Genomic DNA, 19,989 nt, shown 5'->3' with positions numbered 1-19,989 from the left:
TTTGCTGACATAAAGTGTTTGTCTAAGGAAAGCCACTGGAGTTTCAAAATATGGCAGCCAGTTTTGGGAAAATCAGGGCCCTGAGACCAGAAGGGAGGCCTCATTTCTTGGAGAGGCACGCAGGGGTTGGCAAACTAGGGGCCACAGGCCAAATCCAGCCTGCTGCCTGTTTCTGTGAATAAAGTTTTATTGGGACGCAGCCACGCTCATTATTACGTATTTATGGCCACTTTCATGCTGTAAGGGCAGAGGTGAGCGGGTGCGACGGGGACGCTGTGGCTTCCAGAGCGCAAAGTATCAACTCTCTTGCCCTTTACAGAAAATGTTTGGTGACCCCTGGTGGAGGACATTGCCTCCCTGAATGCACTGATAGCCCTTTGATGTCCTTCTGTCCCCAGAAGTACTGGCCTCGTTCTCTGAAGTGTTGAGCCCTGAGCTGGGCTTTCCTGCAGGCCTAGGGAATGCCAGTGGGACGGGATTGTCCCTTTCTTAGGTCACTTCCCCGCCTGTCACAAAACCCCACAAGGCCATGCATGGGCTTCTAGGCCGGATGTGCCATTATCAAACCCTTCCCAGCCATGTCTTGGGAAAAGTGTATATATATATATGTCACAAATGTTGCCTCACAAAAAAACTGTCAAGGATGGCTCTGAAGATACCAGATGCTGATTCTGCCAAGCCCACAGGCGGGTTAGGGACAGTAAAACGTGTGGCCCTTGGCCTCTGCTGGGTGGTTGGTGCCACCACATGACCTCTGTGAGCCCTGGGTCCTCTCCTTTTGTCCTTGTCCCCAGCTGCTGATTCCTTACTTCCCATTAGGGGCCTCCATTCCCGCCCGCCCTCAGGTCTGTCTCCTCATTCATCCTCTTCAGACGTGCCTCCCTTGTTTCTTCATTCCCCAAAACTGGGCACGTACCGTGCACCAGGCACAGCTTAGACCCAGGAACACAGGGGCAGATGAGTTCCCCTCCCTCAGGAAACTTCCAGGAGTCTAACAGGGGGGAGGGAGCAGACAAAAGAGCCACAGCAGTGAAGGTACAGTGAAGGGATGCGACCAGTGAGGGGAGTTTCCAGGAGTGGGGAGACCTCCTCAGGGAGAGTGTAGGGAGCACCCTGTGGAAGCCCTAAGCTGAGAGGCCACAAGCCCTCCTAGGAGCCGGAAGGACAGTGGACTGGAGCACAGCATGGAGAGGCCTGGCCGGCCAAGGGGGAGAGAGCAGGGCCGATGGGCAGGTGCGTGGACCCTGAGGTCTCTCTCTTAGACCAGGGGCAGCCTTCCAGGTGCCCAGCAGGGGGGCAGTATGATCCCCAACGCCTTGCTGCAACAGAGCCATCCTCATACTCGCAGCATGTGCCATGCTAGATGTTCTAGAAGCTGCATCCAAAAAAGGAAAAGAAACGAAGAAGTTAATTTCAGGAACAGATTTTCTTTAACACAAAACATGCAAAATGTTACCATTTCGACCAGCAATCAGTATTTTAAAGGTATTGCGAAATTTCGCGTTTGGTTTGTACTGTCCTGGAAATCGTGCTTTATGCCCCCAGGCATTTTACCTGGGCAGCGTTTCAACACCGAGTAGCCAGGGTTGGGGAGGGGCCGCCTTCTGATTGGCAGAAACAGTGCCCGCCCCTTTCCTGTGCTTCTGTCCCCGCGGCGCGAGCAGCGTCTTTAACCCCAGCTCGCGACCCTGCGGCGCCCCCTAGCGGTTACGTGCCGTCCCATTCTGGTCTCAGCCCCAGTTACTTGGAAAAGCCTCTGAAGGTCCTGCTCTCTTTTTCCTGGACTCCCTCTCCCTCTCTTCCCCCCCTAACCCCCACAGCCCCTCCTGGACACTGTGCTGCCAAGTCTCCAGTCACCTCCTAGTAGCTCTTGCCTTCAGAACTTTTTTATAGTAAGATAAAACAGATTTTTTTTTTTTTTTTTACGAAGCATATGAACAAAAGTAAAGCTTACTGAACTTTCAGTCACCCCAAAAGCCCCCGGGGCCTGACGTGGTCACTGCGTCTCCTTCTGCACAGTGTGACCCCGCTCTGACTTTTAGGGTAGCCATGCCCCTCCTGTCTTCATTCTCCTCCGCGCCTCAGTGGCAGCAGGTTTTTTGAATCGTGGTCCATTAGCCAGGACTTGCACTTCCGGCCCCTCCCACTCGCCTTGGGTAGGAAAACCGCTCTTGCTCCTGCCTCTCCTCCTGCCTTTGCGCGCCTCCTCCAGCCCCAGTGGCTTCCCACATTCCGCCCCTGCCCTCTGACCACCCTGGGCTGCAGCTGCCGCTGGCCCCAGGCCCACGTCCTTGGCTCCAGCCCCACATCCCCAGAGCGCCCCCACATGCCCTCTGGTGGGCACCAGCTTGGCAGGGCCCGACCTCTAGGTTGTCCTCACCCTCCAGCCCTGCCCTTCTCTGTCAGTGTCTGACCTGTGCAGAGGCCTGCAGCCCCTGTCAGCTCCTAGGGTCCAGGAACAGACACACACCCCAGCTGTAAGACATGATGTGCTCCTTCTGTCCATGTGAGAGACTTTTAGTGCCTAATAGCACATAGGCACAGAGTCACAGATGACATTGGTGGCAGGAAGGTTCTGGAACACTAGCTCCTTTTCATCTTTCAGTAATCAGTTGGAGCCCCAGATAGCCTCCTCTTTTCAGCCCCCTCTAGCTCCCCTTCTTGCTCTGTTGGAATTGATTGCTGATCCTCCATGAGGTATGACCCCTTGGCCATGATCATGTGCAATTTGTCCCAGTCTCCTAACCGGTTTCCTTACTTCTACCCTCACCTGCCCAGACTGTTCCTCAGGCAGCAGCTTGTGTGACTCTATTGCAATATAAGTCAGATCATATCCCTCCTCTGCTCAGACCCTCCGTCAAGTTAGAAGTCCTTATGATGGGGACTACTTGAAGACTGACCCCTCACATTGCCTCCCTGACCCCCATCTCCTGCTCTATCTCCAGGCATTGACACCCCCCACCCCATACCACAAGAACCCTATGAGCTTCTCTGAAACTCTTCAGACATGACAGTCATCCTGCTGCCTCAGGGCCTTTGCATTTGCCTTTCTTCACAGGTATCCAAATGCCTTGCTTTCTCTTCTCCCTCAGGTTTTGACTCAAATGTCACCTTCTCAGTGAGGCCCTCCCAGACCACTGTTTATAACCAGGAGGACAATGAGTGTTAGAATTGCTTGTGGGAGTTAGTTAGCACCTGGCTCAGGAGCACAGAGTCTGGCAAGGCCAGAATGCAAACAACCAGCTCCTACCCCATTCTCTCCTAGAAAAGCAGGGCTTTGGGGAAATTCTCAGCTTTTTTATTAGTTATTACTGCCGCTTCCTTTTTCCACGACTGGTACTCTTTTGGTTCTTTCCATTTGTTTATCTCTCATCTGCTGAAGTGCCTGTGTGATGAGGGTCCCCGCTTCCGCCTTACAATGAAGAAGGCCAGGTTCCAGAAGGCCCAGTGACTGATCACACAGCTGGTGGGGGGCAGATTCAGGAGGTAAACCTCGTCCTTCTGACGCCAAAGGTCAAACTTCCCACCACACTGGCAGGCCTTTCTTTTGGGAGCTTGAACACTGTCTCTTAGGGCAAAGTGTTTTGCAAGCTGTGAAGTGGTCCATAATTGTAGGACATTTGATTAGTGGTGGTTTTCCTGTCACTTGAAAGGCTCCATGATGGACAGGGACCTTTGTCACTGAAGGTCTTCTGCCTGTGTAACGTGCCCATCCTGGGTCTCCAAGAGAACTGTGGTGGCCAGAAGTCAGACAACTTTAGTCAAGGCTCACTTGGCTGCGCGTTGGAATCATGGGGAACACTTACAGCGCAGTGTCCGGGTCGCACCCAGATTGACGGAAGCAGAGCGTCCAGAAGGGGGTGGGCGCTTGCAGCCCACCGGAGTTCTTAAAGACCCCCAGGGTTCCAGTGTGTGGTGAGGTTTGGGAACCGCTATCCTGAGGCCTTTTCTCATCATGTCAGCAAGGATCTAGGCTGTTTGGCACGAATCCCTGGTTGGGGTGTGTTGACTGACAAGATCCCTGATTCACCCCAAAACAAACTAGAAGCTCTGCCCTGCCCCCTGGAGACACCTGGGGGCCCTAAGGGAGAGCAGAAGTGGGCCGCGCACTGTAAAGACTGCTCCCCGGAGCACTTACGTGAGCCTCCAGCTTCAGCCTAAGGCGGCGGTTCTCAGCTGGGGTGATTTCACGGCCCCCCCACCCCAGGGAGCCCTGGGCCATGTCTGAAGACTCTTGGAGTTGTCAGGAATCGGGGAGGACGGTCCTTGCAGAGACCAGAGACAGAGGCGCTCAACACCTTGCAATTCCCCGGGACCGCCCCGCACAGCAGAGCATGATCTGGTCCAAAATGTCAGCAGTGCAGAGGCTGAGAAACACTGGTCTCATGAAGCCCCGCGCAGGAGAAACTGGAAGATGTGCTATCGGTGAGACTCCGACAGCCCGAGCTTCCTCGGGAATGCAGCTGTAACCTGTGCTGAGCAGCCCTGAGCAGGAGAGGGATCGAAATGCTTCTCGGTATCCTTGAAAAGAGATTGCTTTTATTTGCACAGAAATGGCCTCGCCTTTTCTACTCCGAATTAGTAACGACTTTAAAACTGGAGCAGAACAGCCCCTCAGCCTCTGTTTCCCCCTCGGTGGCCCACGGATGAGCAGCCGGAGGTCCCCACCCGCAAGGGCCCCCGAGAGCGCGTGCGGGCACAGCAGGCTGCCTGGACCGGGCGCGTGGTGGTCGGGGCGCTCCGTGTCAGCCCGGCTCCTGCTTACTGCCGGCGCGGAAGTGGAAGTGAATTTGCTCGCTGTGAAACGGCAGCCTTGTGAAAATTCTCTCCTTAAAAGGTGCCGTGATCTCTGACTTCCTCCTCTTGTGTTCACTGAAAATCTTTACATCAAAATCGTCTGTAAAACTAAGGCTTTTCTTTGAAATGCACAGAAGTTTCCAGTAACTACATCCTCCGTGAGTGCTCAGGTTTGTCCGTGGAAGGGATTTCAGACACTAGCTAGCACCATCTGGACTTTGGCATCTATGAAAGTCTGCATCGTCGGCTTTCTGGGAGGGAGGTGCAGCGTCTGGGGTCATCCCCCCACCCCCACGCCCGTGAGGTGCCAAGTGTGAGGAAAGCCGGTGGGTCTGAGACATCTCACGGATGGACTTCCAGACACCTGTGCACATGTTTTTTTTCTTTAATTCTCACCTTCCCTCCCTGCAGAACCAATAAGGAAATGAAATAAGGACTGTACAGAAAGGGAAAGAATCGAGGACATAGTGTCCACCTTTTTTGTTTCTAAGGCCTGTTAACGCTTGTTTCTTCGGCCTCTGACAGCAGAACCAGTGGATGGAACAAACAGCTCTCCCATGAAAGAAAGACACTAATGGTTTTTCTCCAACAGGACGGGAAGACAGCAGAAGAGCTCGCTAAATCAGAGCAGCACGAACACGTAGCAGGTCTGCTTGCAAGACTCCGAAAGGTGAGAAATTCTGTTTTTTGGCCTGATATTGTTTTTATGTGAAAAATTCTGTCTTTTTCCTTTTGTACAATGAGTTGAACAAAATGAGGCTTTGGACACACAGGCTGTAGGAAAGGCATCTCTCCCTGTCCTGTGGTTTGCATACAGTTAGCATAAATGCATCAGCTACCCATCGGTTTCTTCTTCTGTGTTTGGACTTGGAAATCATTTGGCTTCCTTACAGTTTCTGTGCCTGGTTTCCCTCCTCCCACCCCTTCTGTAATAACTGTTCCCATAAAGTAGACAGGAAATGAGAAAGCTGACTGATTCTTTCTTTCTTAATGTTTTGAGCTCCAAGATATCACATGATATGCTCGGGTTTAGGAAACACTGTTGCTCTAAGGTTTAAGGAAACAGGACACAGGGCGCCTGGGTGGCTTAGTGGGTTAAGCCTCTGCTTTCAGCTCAGGTCATGATCTCAGAGTCCTGGGATCGAGGCCCACATCGGGCTCTCTGCTCAGCAGGGAACCTGCTTCCCCTTCTCTCTCTCTGCCTGCCTCTCTGCCTACTTGTGACCTCTCTCCCTCTATGAAATAAATAAATAAAATCTTAAAAAAAAAAAAAAAAGGAAACAGGACACAAATAAGTAAATGCAGGGGTGTCTTTCTAGCCCACATCATAGGAATGTGTATCAGGAGTCTTCGAAATAGTCACACCCTTTAAGGTAGGAACTCCATGTCTAGGACTCTGTCCTAAAGAAATGGAAAAAATGCAGCAAATAGTGTTTTATGCACACAGATGTTCATTGCCGTGTTATTTATAATACAGTAATAAAAATCAGAAACATCAGATGACCAACAATAATGTCTAGTGAATTGCTGTACAGATGTAGGATAGAACTGTTTGACCACTCGAGTATTTTTGAAGTCCTAAACTCAAGAAGAGTTTAGGACTTTCTAGGGTTTCAAAGCAGAAGATAGATTCCATACATACGTGTTATAATCCCTTCTGTGTTTTTAAAAAGTGCATAAAAAGGAACTATTAACAGTGCTATTCTGGGATTTTGCAAGTGTGACTTCCTGCATTAAATATGACTGCATTTTTTCCACGTTCCGTATGAAGCTGGTGAGCCTTAAACAACAGATTTGAACTCTGCAGGTCTGCCTCTATGCAGATATCTTTCAGTAAGGACAGTACAGTGCTATAAATCTATTGTGTCTTCCTTCCAATTTTCTTACTAATGTTCCCTTTTCTCTAACTTACCTTATTGTAAGAATACAGTCTGTAGTCCATACTGACATACAAAATCCGTGTTAATCTCCTGTTTATGTTATCGGGAAAGCATCTGGCCAACAGTAGATTGGTAGTAGTCAGGTTTGGGGGGAGTCAAAGATATATTTGGATTTACAACCACATGGGGGGTCAGCACCCATGATGCCTGCATTGTTCAAGGGCCAACTGTAATCCACGTAATAATTTTTCAAAAACAAACTTCTGAGAAACAAAAACAAACAAAACAACCAAACCAATCCAGTCGATTTCAGTGCCCAGTGGAAAGGTATTGTCCAATACGAGCTCGAGGTCGCACAGAGGTCCCGCCATATAAATTGGAAAGTGCCCTGGGAGCGGACGATCCTCTCTTAACCTCCACGGGTGCTAAGTATCTGAATTTTCCTAGAGGTCCCAGGGTCTGGCTGTGGTGGGGCAGGGGACACGGGTGGGAGCAGTTAGCTTTCCCAGCGCCTGCAGTTGAGCTGGGAGATCATGCATCGTCACACCTTTGTGATTCGGAGTCTGCCAACTGGCCGCAGAGGCCCTGGGGAGACAGATGTCCCAGGCCACTGCAGGGATTTAGTGTGCCCTCCCTTCTGGCAATTCCAGGATGAGAACAGTCTGGAAAAAATGTCCCTCGCCTTACTCACACGTTCTTGCAGGGAATGTGTGCATTCGCTGTGGACTTCATGTTCTCCCACTCCACACCACCACACACTGTCTCACTGTGGAGGAGAATTTTGGACAAGAATAACAAGGGAGAAGTGTTTTTGTTTACAAGCAGAACAAGAGGGTTGGAGCCTGAGAGTCACTGTCAGCATATCAACAAGGAACTCTCACATAAGGTCTCCTAATCTTTAAATTCCCTTAACTTGAATGGAATGTCCGCCAGCTGTATGTCCGCCAGCTCATGGCAGAATGGAGCAGTGTGCAACCCTGCAACAGGCCACAGTGGCTCAGGTGTTTGACTTTGGGTGGATTTCATAGCAAGGTGCCCTGCTTTTGAGGTTAGAGCCTTATATTTATTTAATTTATTTATTTGTCATTGCAGTGATGGGTCTGAAACAGTAGATCCCAGACAGATGACAGGAAGGATAGGTCCTGACGTGACAGCCGAGCTGGTATCGGATTGACGGGGTGAAAGGTGCTTTCTCCCTTAATCTGATCCCAGGTTCCCTGCCCTATGCTTACATGGCTTTTGTAATTGGAAATACAAACACTGAGAAGCTTGTGTGCTGCTACTGCTGACCCCCAGCGGCCAGGGAAGGTGACTAGATGTTTTCCAGTCTGGAATCTTGAAATCAAGGTACATGGGCTCTTGCCCTGTCCCTGTTTCAGATTTCCTTTATTCTCTCTCACTGAGGGGCACCCTTGTGTTTTGGTGCCTAGATTTTTAAAAGACAGATGGGAGAGAGAATATTCCAATGTCTAGTATTTTACCACGATGCTGGGATTGTTCTCACAGGAGAGGTCAAGGCAAAGAAACGTCACTTCAATCCCTGTGAGCAAAGTACATCATTCCTGTTAGTGCCCTGAACCCACAGAAAGATTCCTCTCTCACCTTTGTTTCTGGAGGCAGCGTATAAAGTGATGACTGAGTGCACAGACCCAGGAGTCAAACGGCTCCCGCGCAAATCCCAGCACTGCTACAGTCTAGCAGCTCCGTGCCTCAGTTTCCCTTTTCTCAATTGGCATAATTATAATCCTCCCTTACAGTATGGTGGTGATGTAAACGATGTCTTTAGAACAGTGTCTGTACACAGTAAGCACCATGTGTTTGCTGTTTCTGAAACCCTGCAAACCACTCCCTGAGTCCTGGAGAAACAAAGATTTCCCTGTGGTCCAGTGCCCAGGAGCAGATGTGGCATGTGCACAAGGCCCCAGGCAGCTGTGGCAGGGCACCCTTGAGAGCCGTCGTTAGCAACAGCCTTCGTTTAGTCCTCAGTGCACAGCAGGTGCTGTCCTTCCCGGCATCCCCAAGATGGAGCTGTTCTTCAGGAAAGCCCTGCTCACTGAGGCTAAGCAGATGCGAATTAGCTAAGCACCCAGATTCAGTCCTGAAATAGAAATGTCTGCTTCCTGTGCCCTTCACTGGGCTCAGGGCTTCCGTGCTGATCCCTCCTCAGCCATGGGGAAGGAGGGTCTTTCCCTTTGTGTGTGGTGAGCCCCAGCCTCCTTCCTGGGTTTACCAGGTCCTGCTCCGTTCAGGAGCATCTCCTCGACTCTGTGTTCAGTGAGACCCGCGAGTCTGTTTGCCTCAGTCATTCCCTCAAAGGTCTCTAGACCCCGGCTTCCTGATGAGCCAGAGAGGGAGAAGTAGGCTGCCATGTATTTCTAACCACAATTTTTTAAAAATAAATAAATAGGGCGCCTGGGTGGCTCAGTTGGTTAAGCGACTGCTCAGGTCCTGATCCTGGAGTCCCGGGATCGAATCCCACATCAGACTGCCTGCTCCGCGGGGAGTCTGCTTCTCCCGCTGACTTCTCTCCTCTCATGCTTGCTCTCTCTCAAATAAATAAATAAAATCTTTTTTAAAATAAATGAACAAATCTCCAAATAAGTAGCTGCTTGGGGCCTGGGGATACTGGTACTGGAACCGGGTTCTTGAAAATGACTGAGTTGTCCCAGGAGCTACCCTGGAGATTGTCAGCAAGGACTTGTTGTAGGTCCTTCCACGATTAGGCGATCCCTACAAAGCCAAGACAATGGACGTGTTTGCTGTTTTAACTCACATGCTGTGGTGGAGGAGAAGGATCACAACCACTGAGGACAGAGAAGGGAAAGGAAGAGGACAGTTTCTACTTGGGAGCCTCTTGTCCCCATTTCCCTCCCATGTCATTTCCTCCTTGATGTTCCCCCTGTTTCTCTCCCAGGCGGGGTGGGCATTTTGGGGAGGGTTGGGACTTCCTATCATTGCAGGGCTTGTGGACCCCCCAGGCAGTCATGTCATAGCACCCCCACACACACTCATTGTGAAATCAAAAACTGTGTTTACATATTTCCTGACACCTCTGGGGGTGGGGGGAAGCCACCCTCTATCAGACCCCCTCATGTGGATCCTAAACACATTCCTGGGGAGAAGTCTGTATCTGCACAGCAACGGAGTGCAGGGGGGGGACCTTCAATGACTGTCATTCCATAGGTGTGCACACGGGCCAGATTAGCAGCAGAAAGGCCCCCTTGTTTACACCTTTAATCGGTTGAGCCTGGGAACATACGTCTAAAGAAGGTCCTCTAGGGAACCCATGGGACCTGCTGTTCCAATTGACCTGCAGGGGGCAGGAGAGTGCCGGCCAGAATAGAGGGAGAAGCTCCTTGCGTCCTTAGCACAAAGGGCTGACCCTGGGGAGAGGACACCTTGCAGCCACCGCCTCTGGGCAGAGTAGGTGGTGAGGGTGGCTGAGACCAGAGCTTGTCGAGCAGGAAGAACCCACGGTAGGTCTCAGCTGGGCAGGATCTGTGCTGACCCGATTTCCCACTAAGTGCCTGGGAGTGGTGCTCTGCAGGAGCATCTGGTCCCGTCTTACGGATCACCAGTCTCTTTCCAAATGCCAGTGCCCTCACACTGGGGGTTTGATTATCCTTCCAATTAGATTTCTATAAGCTGATATTAAAATAGTTGCTTTTCTTACATCTAAGATGAGACCATGAAGAAAGGTGCCTGAGAATACTTTGGAAAATAGGAGGAATTGGAGAGTTTGCCCAGAATTTAAAATTCAGTACAAGTAAGCAAATTTGCATAATTAAGAGTAGGTGCTCCTTCCCTGCTGGTCTGACCCCATCCTGCCCCGCCAGGGAAGCCACGGCAGGTTCCCCTGCTCTTATCTTGCTTTGCCAGATTGCATATGGCCTTCCCTGTCAGTCATTTTTGCTGATGAGAAAGTGCAGCTAAATTGCCAGGGGCAAAGGTGCAGGAAGAAAGTTAACTAGAAGCCAGGATTCACCAGGGTGTCAAAGAGCGATGCTGTGACCAAATAACATTCATTTAAAAGGGATTCACAATGTCTGGATATGCTAAGACCACAGTGAACAAGAGGGAAGACTCAGGCTATAAACAAATAAGAAAAATGCCAGATGGGGTAAATCTGGGGTTGGCAGACAATGACTTGGGAGCCATAGTCGGCCCACCACCTGTTTTTGTAAATAAAGCTTTTTTGGAACACAGCCACACCCCTTGATTTACTACTGTCTACTGCTGGTTTCTGATACATGGAGTCACAGGAGAGACCACCCGGCCCTTCATAAAGGATTGTGGCCCCTGCTGTATGTGCAGGGATCCAAACAGGGTGAAATAAGAGAAGGGAGGTATGTTACTTTCCATCCACTGGTCAGGGGGCACCTCTCTGCTGGTGACATTTAAACCAACACAGGAAATATTGGAGAGGGAAGGCAACCAGAGGAGGGGCTAAGGGATAGAAGAAGGAATCATAGTGAGTGCAAAGGGCCTGGGGCAGTAGATCTGGGTGTGTCCCAGGACCCAGACCAAAAGGATGGGGGAGGGGTCTGCACTGGGGCTTGAGTAAGGTGGTCTGGGGGGTATGGTTCCAGATCAGAGTTAGGTGGCTTTACAAACCTAGGTCAGGAATCTAGGTTTGGTCCAGGTGTGTTCGGCAGGTGGGAGCAAGGGGGCCTTTCTGCTGACTCTGGTTTGGGGACTTTCCCTCTGACTGCCCAGACAGAGAGACCAGGTAGAAGGTCTTCTACTTTGGCGGCCAGGTGAAATATGACAGCACTTGGATGGGTTATCCAGGCTTAGTTACTTTGTGAGCAGTGGGCAGGAATGCAAGCGGTGGCCCTCATCTCTGGGTAAATATTTAAAGTATAAGGTTAAAGGAAATAAATGGGGAGTGCATATCCTGCCTCCCAGTTACACAGATACACTGTCTGACCGCCTGGAAAGTGGCGGGACTGGTTTAGACTTCTGATTCCTCAGGTTCTTTGCTGCTTTCCTGTCCTTTTCCCAAGCCTGGCAGCCCCGCCCAGAAGAGACCCACAGCCATGGACCACCCCCCTAGGCCTCACCTCTGCAGCCAGCCACATCTGCCTGCCTGGGGCTGGCCAGGAGGGGCTGGGGCAGTGGGGGGTGGGGGGCTGGATAGACAGAGCAGACTATTTCCAGGCAGGAGCCAGAATTTAGGAAACACCAGGGTCCTAGCTCCTCACTCCCCAGGTGTTACTGCTGGGAGGGTCTGACCAGGTGGGGCTTTGTGGCCAGCAGGGGGCACAGGTAGTCTTGGAGCTCTTGGTAAACAGAGACCCTGGATGGACTTGTGTGCTCCCTCCAAAGAGATCAGTGTTCTGCCGCCTGCAGAGTGAGCCAGGAGCCACTCCCTGTCTTCCTCAGGCCCTCTCTGCATCAAAGCCACAGACAGCCTTGCAGAACACACACTCTCAGGTTGCTGGCAGCCGCCTTCCCCTGGACATTGATCACCACCCGTCCCTGTGCCGCCACCTAGTGGTGATGAGAGAAAATGCACTGCCCACCAGTAGTAGGGGAGAGATTTCAGGACATTTTGTACTTCTAAATCAAAATCTGTTGTGTTCAGATTCTCCAAGGCTCTCCGTGAGCAGGAGGGCAGATCATCCTGCAGGACCAGGTTGCCTTGTGGCAGATCTGTCCATCTGGACAGAGAGAAACGTTTCCAGACTTGTCTCTCAAAGACAAGGTGAAGGGTGGATGAGTCCGTGCCAGGCAAGGCCAGCAGGGCGGGGGCTCATCTATGCAGGGGAAGCAGGGAGGACCCCTGCTTCCCTTTATGGGGGCCTTTGTGGGGGATCAGGGTGGGATGTAAAAGGAGTGTCATTGGGAATATTTGAGGGTCACTGGGTTAAATTTGGGAGTGACCTTGAGGCATGGCTCACTTTATCGCCCTGGTATGCCTGGGCCACTGCTCACAGCCTGTTTGTGAGGATGTTGAGGCAGCAGGAAAATAGGAGTGTTAAAGGTCACAATACAGCTACTCAATAAGATTTTTGCTGAAGACAGTCCGGGGGCATCAGATATCAGGGAGGGGTGAGGAATCTCATCACATAGGAAGGAGCAGAGTTCTTGCTAAAACTGAAGTAACTTGGCCAAGGACAAGGCCCAAGTTCAGAGCCTTGACACAGATCACCTGGGCTAGAGTTAGGACAAAAAGAGAGTCTTCATCCCCACCTGTCTCTGTTCTGGGGCTGGCCCAGGGATCAGGCAAGCGCATTGTCTGTGGCTTCTGGCCCCCACTACCCTGCATGGAATTCAAAGGGTGAACTGTACTTAGTTGAGGGCAGCACTGAGCAAGGTGTAGATATGAAGCCCCTCAGCTGCCAGGAACAAGCCAGCCATGGGCCAGAGAAGCTTCCAGAAGCACACTGGGACAGCAGCAGTGTCCCATGGTTACCATACCTCTAGTCTCCTCTGAATGCAAGGGCCAGAGAGGCTCAGATAGAGGGGACAAACATACATACCCTCAATCCTATACACAGGATAGACATGGTGACCAAAGTCAGGTCCCAAGATCAACAGGGCACGAGGCAGAAAAGGGCCACAAGCCAATTAAAATTGCACAGTGCACCCATGACCCAGTGGCTGGATTACAGCCGAAGCAAGTTTTCTGCCTTTCTCCTGTCCCAGGAGAAGGAGACACTGCTTCCCACAAAGAATCTGTGTGTTGTCACAAAGTATGCGGTGAGTGTTGTGACTTACTCAGTGAGAGGCTCATGGTGAACAGTGATGCTCACAGGACAGGGTAACTGTAGTTCACAGGATTCCGTGCAGGGGAGGTGGGAGCCGGGCCTGATGTAAAGGGAAAGGAGAGGAAGGGCTGAACTTGAGGGTTAACCTAAAGTGAGGGGAGGCAGATTTGCTTCGGGGGGGTCAAGGACTTATCTGCAACAGTATCCGGGATCGGGTTAAAATCAGCGAGTGCCCGTTTCTTCCAGCCGGGTCAGCAGCACACCGATGAGTACCCGTGTCAGAACAGACCATCTCCAGCCTCTATGCTGACTTGGGTCAGAAGTCGGAGTAATTGCTGGCAAGATCCCCTCAGCCCCCACCCTCCCCTGCAGTGCTTTGCGTCTGAACCCATTGAGATTTGAGGCTACAGGAGAAACAAGAATAAGGACAGCCTCATGCTCTATAGAGCACTGCGCAAGGCAAGGTTTGCAACCCCAGCCCACCCAACATGGGCAACACACACTTGGTGATGCCCCCTTTCCTCTCCTGAATGAAGTTCACAGGAGACAAGTCCCTGCACAGGTTGCTTTAGCGAATGGGATGTCCTCCCTATAACAGAACAAAGACATCAAAGGAAGTATCTATTGTGAAATAGTATATTTGCATGTGTAAATGCTGGGGCCCAGGGCATGAGGGCACATCGTGAAATTTGGCAGATACGGAGATCCCTCCACAGTCACTGAGGCCAGGCCTGCAGACGCCCATGCATCCTGGAGCCTGGGATGGCACGAGGACGCTGCGGCCACCTGCTGACCTGACCCTGCAGAAGTGAGGGTAGGAGTTCATGAAAGATTAAATATTTTCACCAATTCATTAAGCAGCTGCATTCTCGGAAATCTCAGTAACTATTAAACCATGCTCTCCAAGAGGGTGGTTGGGTTATGGACATTGGGGAGGGTATGTGCTGTGGTGAGTGCTGTGAAGTGTGTAAGCCTGACGATTAACAGACTTGTATCTCTGGGGCTAATAATATATTATATGTTAATTAAAAAAAAAATGCTCTCCAAAACGCGCAGTTAAATCCTAAGTTCACATAATCATAAACAAGGTTTTTTTCTTATAAAAATGCTCAGCAGACACTCAGAGTTCAGGTGGACCCGGGGAATGGTTACCGTGCAGGACTTCCATTAACCTATTTGAACTCACAGCACCCACATCCAGGAGTTCCCCAACATCCGCAACTGAAAAAGTGGCCGCCCATTTCCACCATGCCCGCTAGGGGGCAGTGTTGTGGCGTGGAGAAGGAAGGTCCCAGTCCCACACAGAGACTGGGGGAGGACAGGGAGCCCTCAGCAGGGCTGTGTCTGGCAGGCGAGCTTGCTGGGTGGCCGATGGAGAAAGTCACAGTGGCTCAGCGGGAGGACAGTAGCAGGAAACCCCCCTCCCCGGGTTTGGAAGTGGGTGCAGTGTCTGCCAGGCCTGAGGTCCCAGGAGACCAAGAGCAGGCAGTTCCCTCCCAGAGGCTCCTGCAGGGTCCCCGAGTCCTATCATTTCTTGAACACCTCTTTATTGAGCACCTCCCTGTCAGGTGCTGGGGACACTGTCTCTGCCCTCAAGCTGGCTCCCAGTCAAGAGGGGGAGAGCGTCCCACATCACCCTACAGTCTGGTGGAGTCACAATGGAGAACCCCACCTGGGCCAGAGCCTCCAGGGGAGGAATGTTCTGGAAGAGATCCCAGCAGGAGGGGTCCCCTGGATGCATGGATGTCAGTTGGTTAGAGTGGGACCATCCTGGGTCGGGGAAGGAATCCTCCTGAGGCTGTAGCCCACAGCTCCAGTGGGACTCTGTTCTGGAGCCAGGATCGAGCTGGGGGTGGATAACGAGGCTGCCTGTGAGGCCAGATGGAGTCAAGGGCACGGGAGCGACGCCTCTCTCTGCAGCCTCTAGGTGGGCTGTCTGGGTGCCCAGAGCCCCTGCCCACACCATCCCCACAGAAGCACTCTTGCAGTGTTTGGTGTCAGTGTTTACATACCTGTGCGTCCCCAGGACACGGATCTGGGCCGGGTCTGGGCCTTCCTGTTCCTGCACTGTGTGGAGCCCACAGGGGCCTCCATAAATGTCTGCTGACGAGTGAGGGAGTGAGTGAGTCTGGGGGTTCTTCTGCTTCTCCCTACAGGGACGAGAGAGAGGACAGGGGGAAGGTTATCGGGCCCTCGCCCTGCCACTCTGTTTGTCTTTGTACCTCGTGATGCCCTCCTTCTCAGCATCTGGTACAGTCACGGTGCCGGGGGAACAGGACCCCTCCAAGCAGAAAGCAGCAGGCGCCCCTGGCCAGTCGGACAGGCCAACCCTGTTTCTCCTGGTAATCAGCGACCTCACAGGAGTTGCTCCAACCAATTCCTTGTGCACCAAAATGCCACGGACCTGGGCACATGCTGACGACAGAGAGCAGATGGGTGGTTGTCAGGGACTGGGTGGGGAGGGAGGAGTGACTGCTGATGGGCTCAGCTTCCTTACATCATGGAATGTTCCAGAACCAGAGAGCAGGGCTGGTTGCACACATCGTACGTGTAGTAACACCTCGGAGCTTCAGGCCTCTTTAAAATGGCTGAAACAGGGAATTGTATGTTACTTGCACTTTACATGAATTTTTTTGTGGCTACGATAGGATTCCACGAAACCTCTGTGCACCATGGGTAAGAATCGTGGACCAGGCTACAAACCTCCAGTTAGAAAATGAGTGCCGGGATGTACTGTACACGACGGGACCACAGTTACTAACACTGCATGGCACGTGTGAAAGTTCCTAAGACAGTAACTCTTAAAACTTCTCCTCATAGGGGTGCCTGGGTGGCTCCGTGGCTTAAGCATCTGCCTTCAGCTCAGGTCATGATTCCGCGGTCCTGGGATCGAGCCCCACACCTGGCTCCCTGCTCAGCAGAGAGCCTTCTCCCTCTCCCTCTGCCTGCTGCTCTGGCTACTTGTGTTCTCTCTGTCAAATAAATAAATAAAACTTTTAAGAAGCAAAAACAAAACTTCTCCTCACAAAGAAATCCCGGATCGGGCAGACACGGCGAGGGGGTTCCAAACTGGGAGCATCCGCGCTGGCCATTTGCTCAGAGCCTTCTCTTGTTCTGTGACTAACTGGGCCCCCTGCACCCGTGTTTAGGACGCTCACCGGGGACTCTTCATCCAGCAGCTGCGACCCACGCAGAACCTCCAATCCAGGATCAAACTGAAGCTGTTTGGCCACTCGGGCTCCGGGAAGACCACGCTGGTAGAATCGCTCAAGTGTGGGCTGCTGAGAAGCTTCTTCCGGAGACGCCGGCCCAGACTGTCCTCCGCCAGCTCCACCAGGTTCCCGCCCTCCCCGCTGGCATCCAAGCCCGCAGGTAGGCGCCTCCACCCCGGCTCCTGTCTCTGCTTGAGGTGCTGGCTTTTGTGCTGTCCCGTGTCAAGGTCTAGGGTGAGTGGTGGCTTTGTGTTGGTTCCCTGGCCCTTGGTGACCGGATCTCACTGCCTTTGGCTCTAGGTGTCTAGCCCAGCTTTGGCTCTTGTGTGCACTTGCTTCTTGGCCTGAGCTCCCAGATCGCCCAGGAATAGCAAGGCCAGGGCCTGCCTAAAATCACGGTCACGGACACAGAGGTCCAAACTGCAAATGTGCCAATCACAGAAGGGTGTCGTGTTCTACTCTAAACCAGACCAGTGTAACCAGAACGGGTTAATATGGTGAACGGTATGTTGTGTGCATTTTACGTGAGTTTATTTTAGATGCAGTGGGACAGAATAAAACATACCTGCCACGTGGCTAACCACCACAGACCAGGGGACTCAGCCCTCGGAAATAAAACTCACGTGGACAGATTCCGGTTCCAGATTGTACACAAGATGGTACATTGGTCCAGGATGGGTTGTCCCCCTTCGGCTTTCTTCTTGGAACACTGGGTGCGCACAGTAACTCGAGAACACAGCCACAGAGTTCGCACTCATCCTTGTGCATCTCAGCGCTGGTTGGTGGTCTTGAAAGGCTCCCTAATGATGTCGTGGTTGGTCCATCCACTCACATGCAGCCTGACTGGGAGGCGGGCTTTGCTGTGGTCCCCCCCACCTGCCTAGATGCAGTTCTGGGTGGTTCCATGTCCAGAAGGGCCGCGTGCCTGTCCTTCCCCGCCCCCGCCCGCCCCAGGGAGAAGCACCGCAGAGAACACTTAGGCACAGATTGTGTTTCTCCCAAATCCCAAGTGAGGCAATTACATTTTGCAAAGATAAGAATATAGCCCTCCAGAGAGGTTCCTGTGTCGCCATTTTGTGCAAGGATTCATCTTCTCTGCATGACCTCACAAGGTGTCCTGTCAGATCCCCCCCGCTGGAAACACTGACAGTAGAGTTTTATTTCCATGAGATTCCTCTGTCCATGGGTGAGAGTGTCTGGGGAGCTTCTTCGGGGCTGAGGGACCGTTGACTGACACTTACATGCCCCCTTCAGCTTCTTTTCTCTGAACAGCAGTGGACTTGAAACCAGGTGAAGCTCCAAAAACCACAGTAGATTCACAGTTAGCGTGAGTGCAGGGCAGCTTACACGTAGCGGGACTATCTTCTGAACACAGTACGCCCGGAACCGGACGAATGTGGCTCGCGTGTCACCTCACTGAGTCCACACGGCAGCCTTCAGGACGTCTGCCCAGCATTTTGCTGGAGCCTAGAGGGGTCCAGTGGGCTGCCCAGTGTCACCCAGCTGGGAATTCGTGACGGGCCGGACTGCTGTGCTTAGTGGGGATGCTACAAGTCCGTCTGTAGTAAGGGCGGTTCCGGGCATGCATTGGCCATGGTCACTCATAATTTTGGCTCAGTTTAGAGACTCAGGATGGTTTCACCTTCTCTGAAGCCAGCGGTCTTCCACACTGAATGATAGGCTCAGCCTGTGTGTGTGGACCGGGCCAGTGGTGCCGAGTGTATGTGTGAGAGAGAGGGGGGCAACGGGAGAGAGAGGAAGAGATCTACTTAGAGCTCTGAGCTGGAATTTCTGTACATCCTCATTGGGTATGAAGATTATGCCCCAGGATCCCCTGAGCTAAACTGAACCAGCCACAGAGAGATTTTATGTCCTTCTCAACCCTCATCCTCAGAAGTAATGTCTCCATTCATCTTCCATATGTGGAAGAATCTGGAAGTAGATTCTTGATAAACTGTGGCTCAGGAAGGCCGTGTTATCAGCCAGGGTCATGAGTGTGGCGGCGTCCTTCAGCCAGGGATGAGAGACTGGGTCGTGGGACTCAGTGACGGAAGATTCTGGCAGGACCATGTCCGCTCTGGACCAGAGAAGCCACGCCAGCCACGGTCAGCACAGAGACGCAGCGGGTCCCCTAGGGAGGCTGCTTCTCCTATTCTCTTGACCACCCCTGGTTCAGAGCTGCGTCTCCAGGCTGAACCTGAGAATTTCTGTCAGGATAGCAGGTTGGAGGGGCTCGGCTTCCCTGACAGGACTGTTAGGAGGTAAATACCGCCCTCTCTTGTGTCCCATGTGAGTCCATTCCAGAATCTTCCTGGTCTCCCAGCATCCCGGAGGACGCTGGCTTTGCTACCAGGAGGAGCCGAACTGTACTCCCTTCTTCCAGGAGCAGACAGCCTTTTCCTCTCCGGAGGCAGAGCTCTGCTCTCCGTGGTCACTTGTGTAAAAGGAAATCCCCTCAGGGATTCAAAAGACTGGAGAAAGTGACTAATGCCGGAAAGACAGGAGAGAAGGCCCAGAGGACACCAAAAGGATGTCCAGCGGGCAAAGTGGCTGGAACCACAGTAAAACCTGGAAGCTGGGAAGCGTGGAAAGTGGTGTGTGAGATTGACATGGTCTGTGCTAACCTGGGTCGGGGTTCTGCACACGTGTCGTCTCACTGGATTCTCACGACGTTTTGAGGTTGTGTCATAACCCACTTCGGAGAGAAGGAACTGGGGGCTCAGAGACATAACGTGTCTGCCTCAGGCAGAGGCTGAAACCCGGGGCCTGGGCGCTGTGTGTTGTGTGCAGGAGAGGTTGTGGGGGAGGAAAATAGGATTAGCTGCCGACATTCACACCTCCCTCAGTCACCAAAAAAGTTGGATATTGGGCTCTTTGTGGAAAATTGGAAGCTCTGGGTGCACCGACTCACATCCTGGATATCAATATCCATATAAGTACCTGAATATCACTCAGACAGCAGGCCGCGGGTTTGCCTTAGATGCCTGGCCCTTGGCTCTGTAGGCTCCTAAGACGCAGGGGGAGAAGGGCCGAGCCATCAGGCAGGACGCAAGATTGGGAGCACATGTGGATCCCGGCTGCTCTGTGTGCACCTGCTTGGGGCCATGGGGGTCTTCCCCACAGGGCTTGTCTAGCGGCCACACCCAGACTCGCTCTGTGGCCAGCGGAGGGTCGTGGCTGCGGCTTTGTGGGACTGCAGCAGGAAGGACATACCCAGAGCAGAGGAGGGAACCGGTGTCCAGTGCTGCAGGGTGGGGTGGGGGGCTGCCTGAGGTCCCCAGAGAGAAGCACAGGGGGCGCCCTGTCTCTGCTCAGGGTGCCCAGGGGGCTGCTCCCCCCGGGCCTGCCGCTTCCCACCACTAGGGGTCAGCAGTGAGCAACGATGAA

At 52.4% G+C, this 19,989-nt stretch overlaps 1 protein-coding gene across 1 annotated transcript in view; it reads left to right on the top strand.

Moving 5' to 3' along the window:
- Positions 1–16,798, top strand: part of DAPK1 (death associated protein kinase 1) — a 156,911-nt gene extending 140,113 nt beyond the window's left edge. The window contains 3 exon segments of the mRNA XM_032840523.1: positions 5,390–5,467; positions 16,540–16,782; positions 16,784–16,798. Coding sequence (XP_032696414.1) covers positions 5,390–5,467; positions 16,540–16,782; positions 16,784–16,798 — 336 coding nt within the window.
- Positions 16,799–19,989: the final 3,191 nt, after the last annotated feature.

This window comes from Lontra canadensis, unplaced genomic scaffold (genome assembly GCF_010015895.1).
Source record: "Lontra canadensis isolate GAN:19392208 unplaced genomic scaffold, GSC_riverotter_1.0 scaffold113, whole genome shotgun sequence".
Lineage (NCBI taxonomy): Eukaryota > Metazoa > Chordata > Mammalia > Carnivora > Mustelidae > Lontra > Lontra canadensis.
Note: the sequence above shows the minus strand (reverse complement) of the source record. Positions and strands in the feature narration are given on the sequence as shown.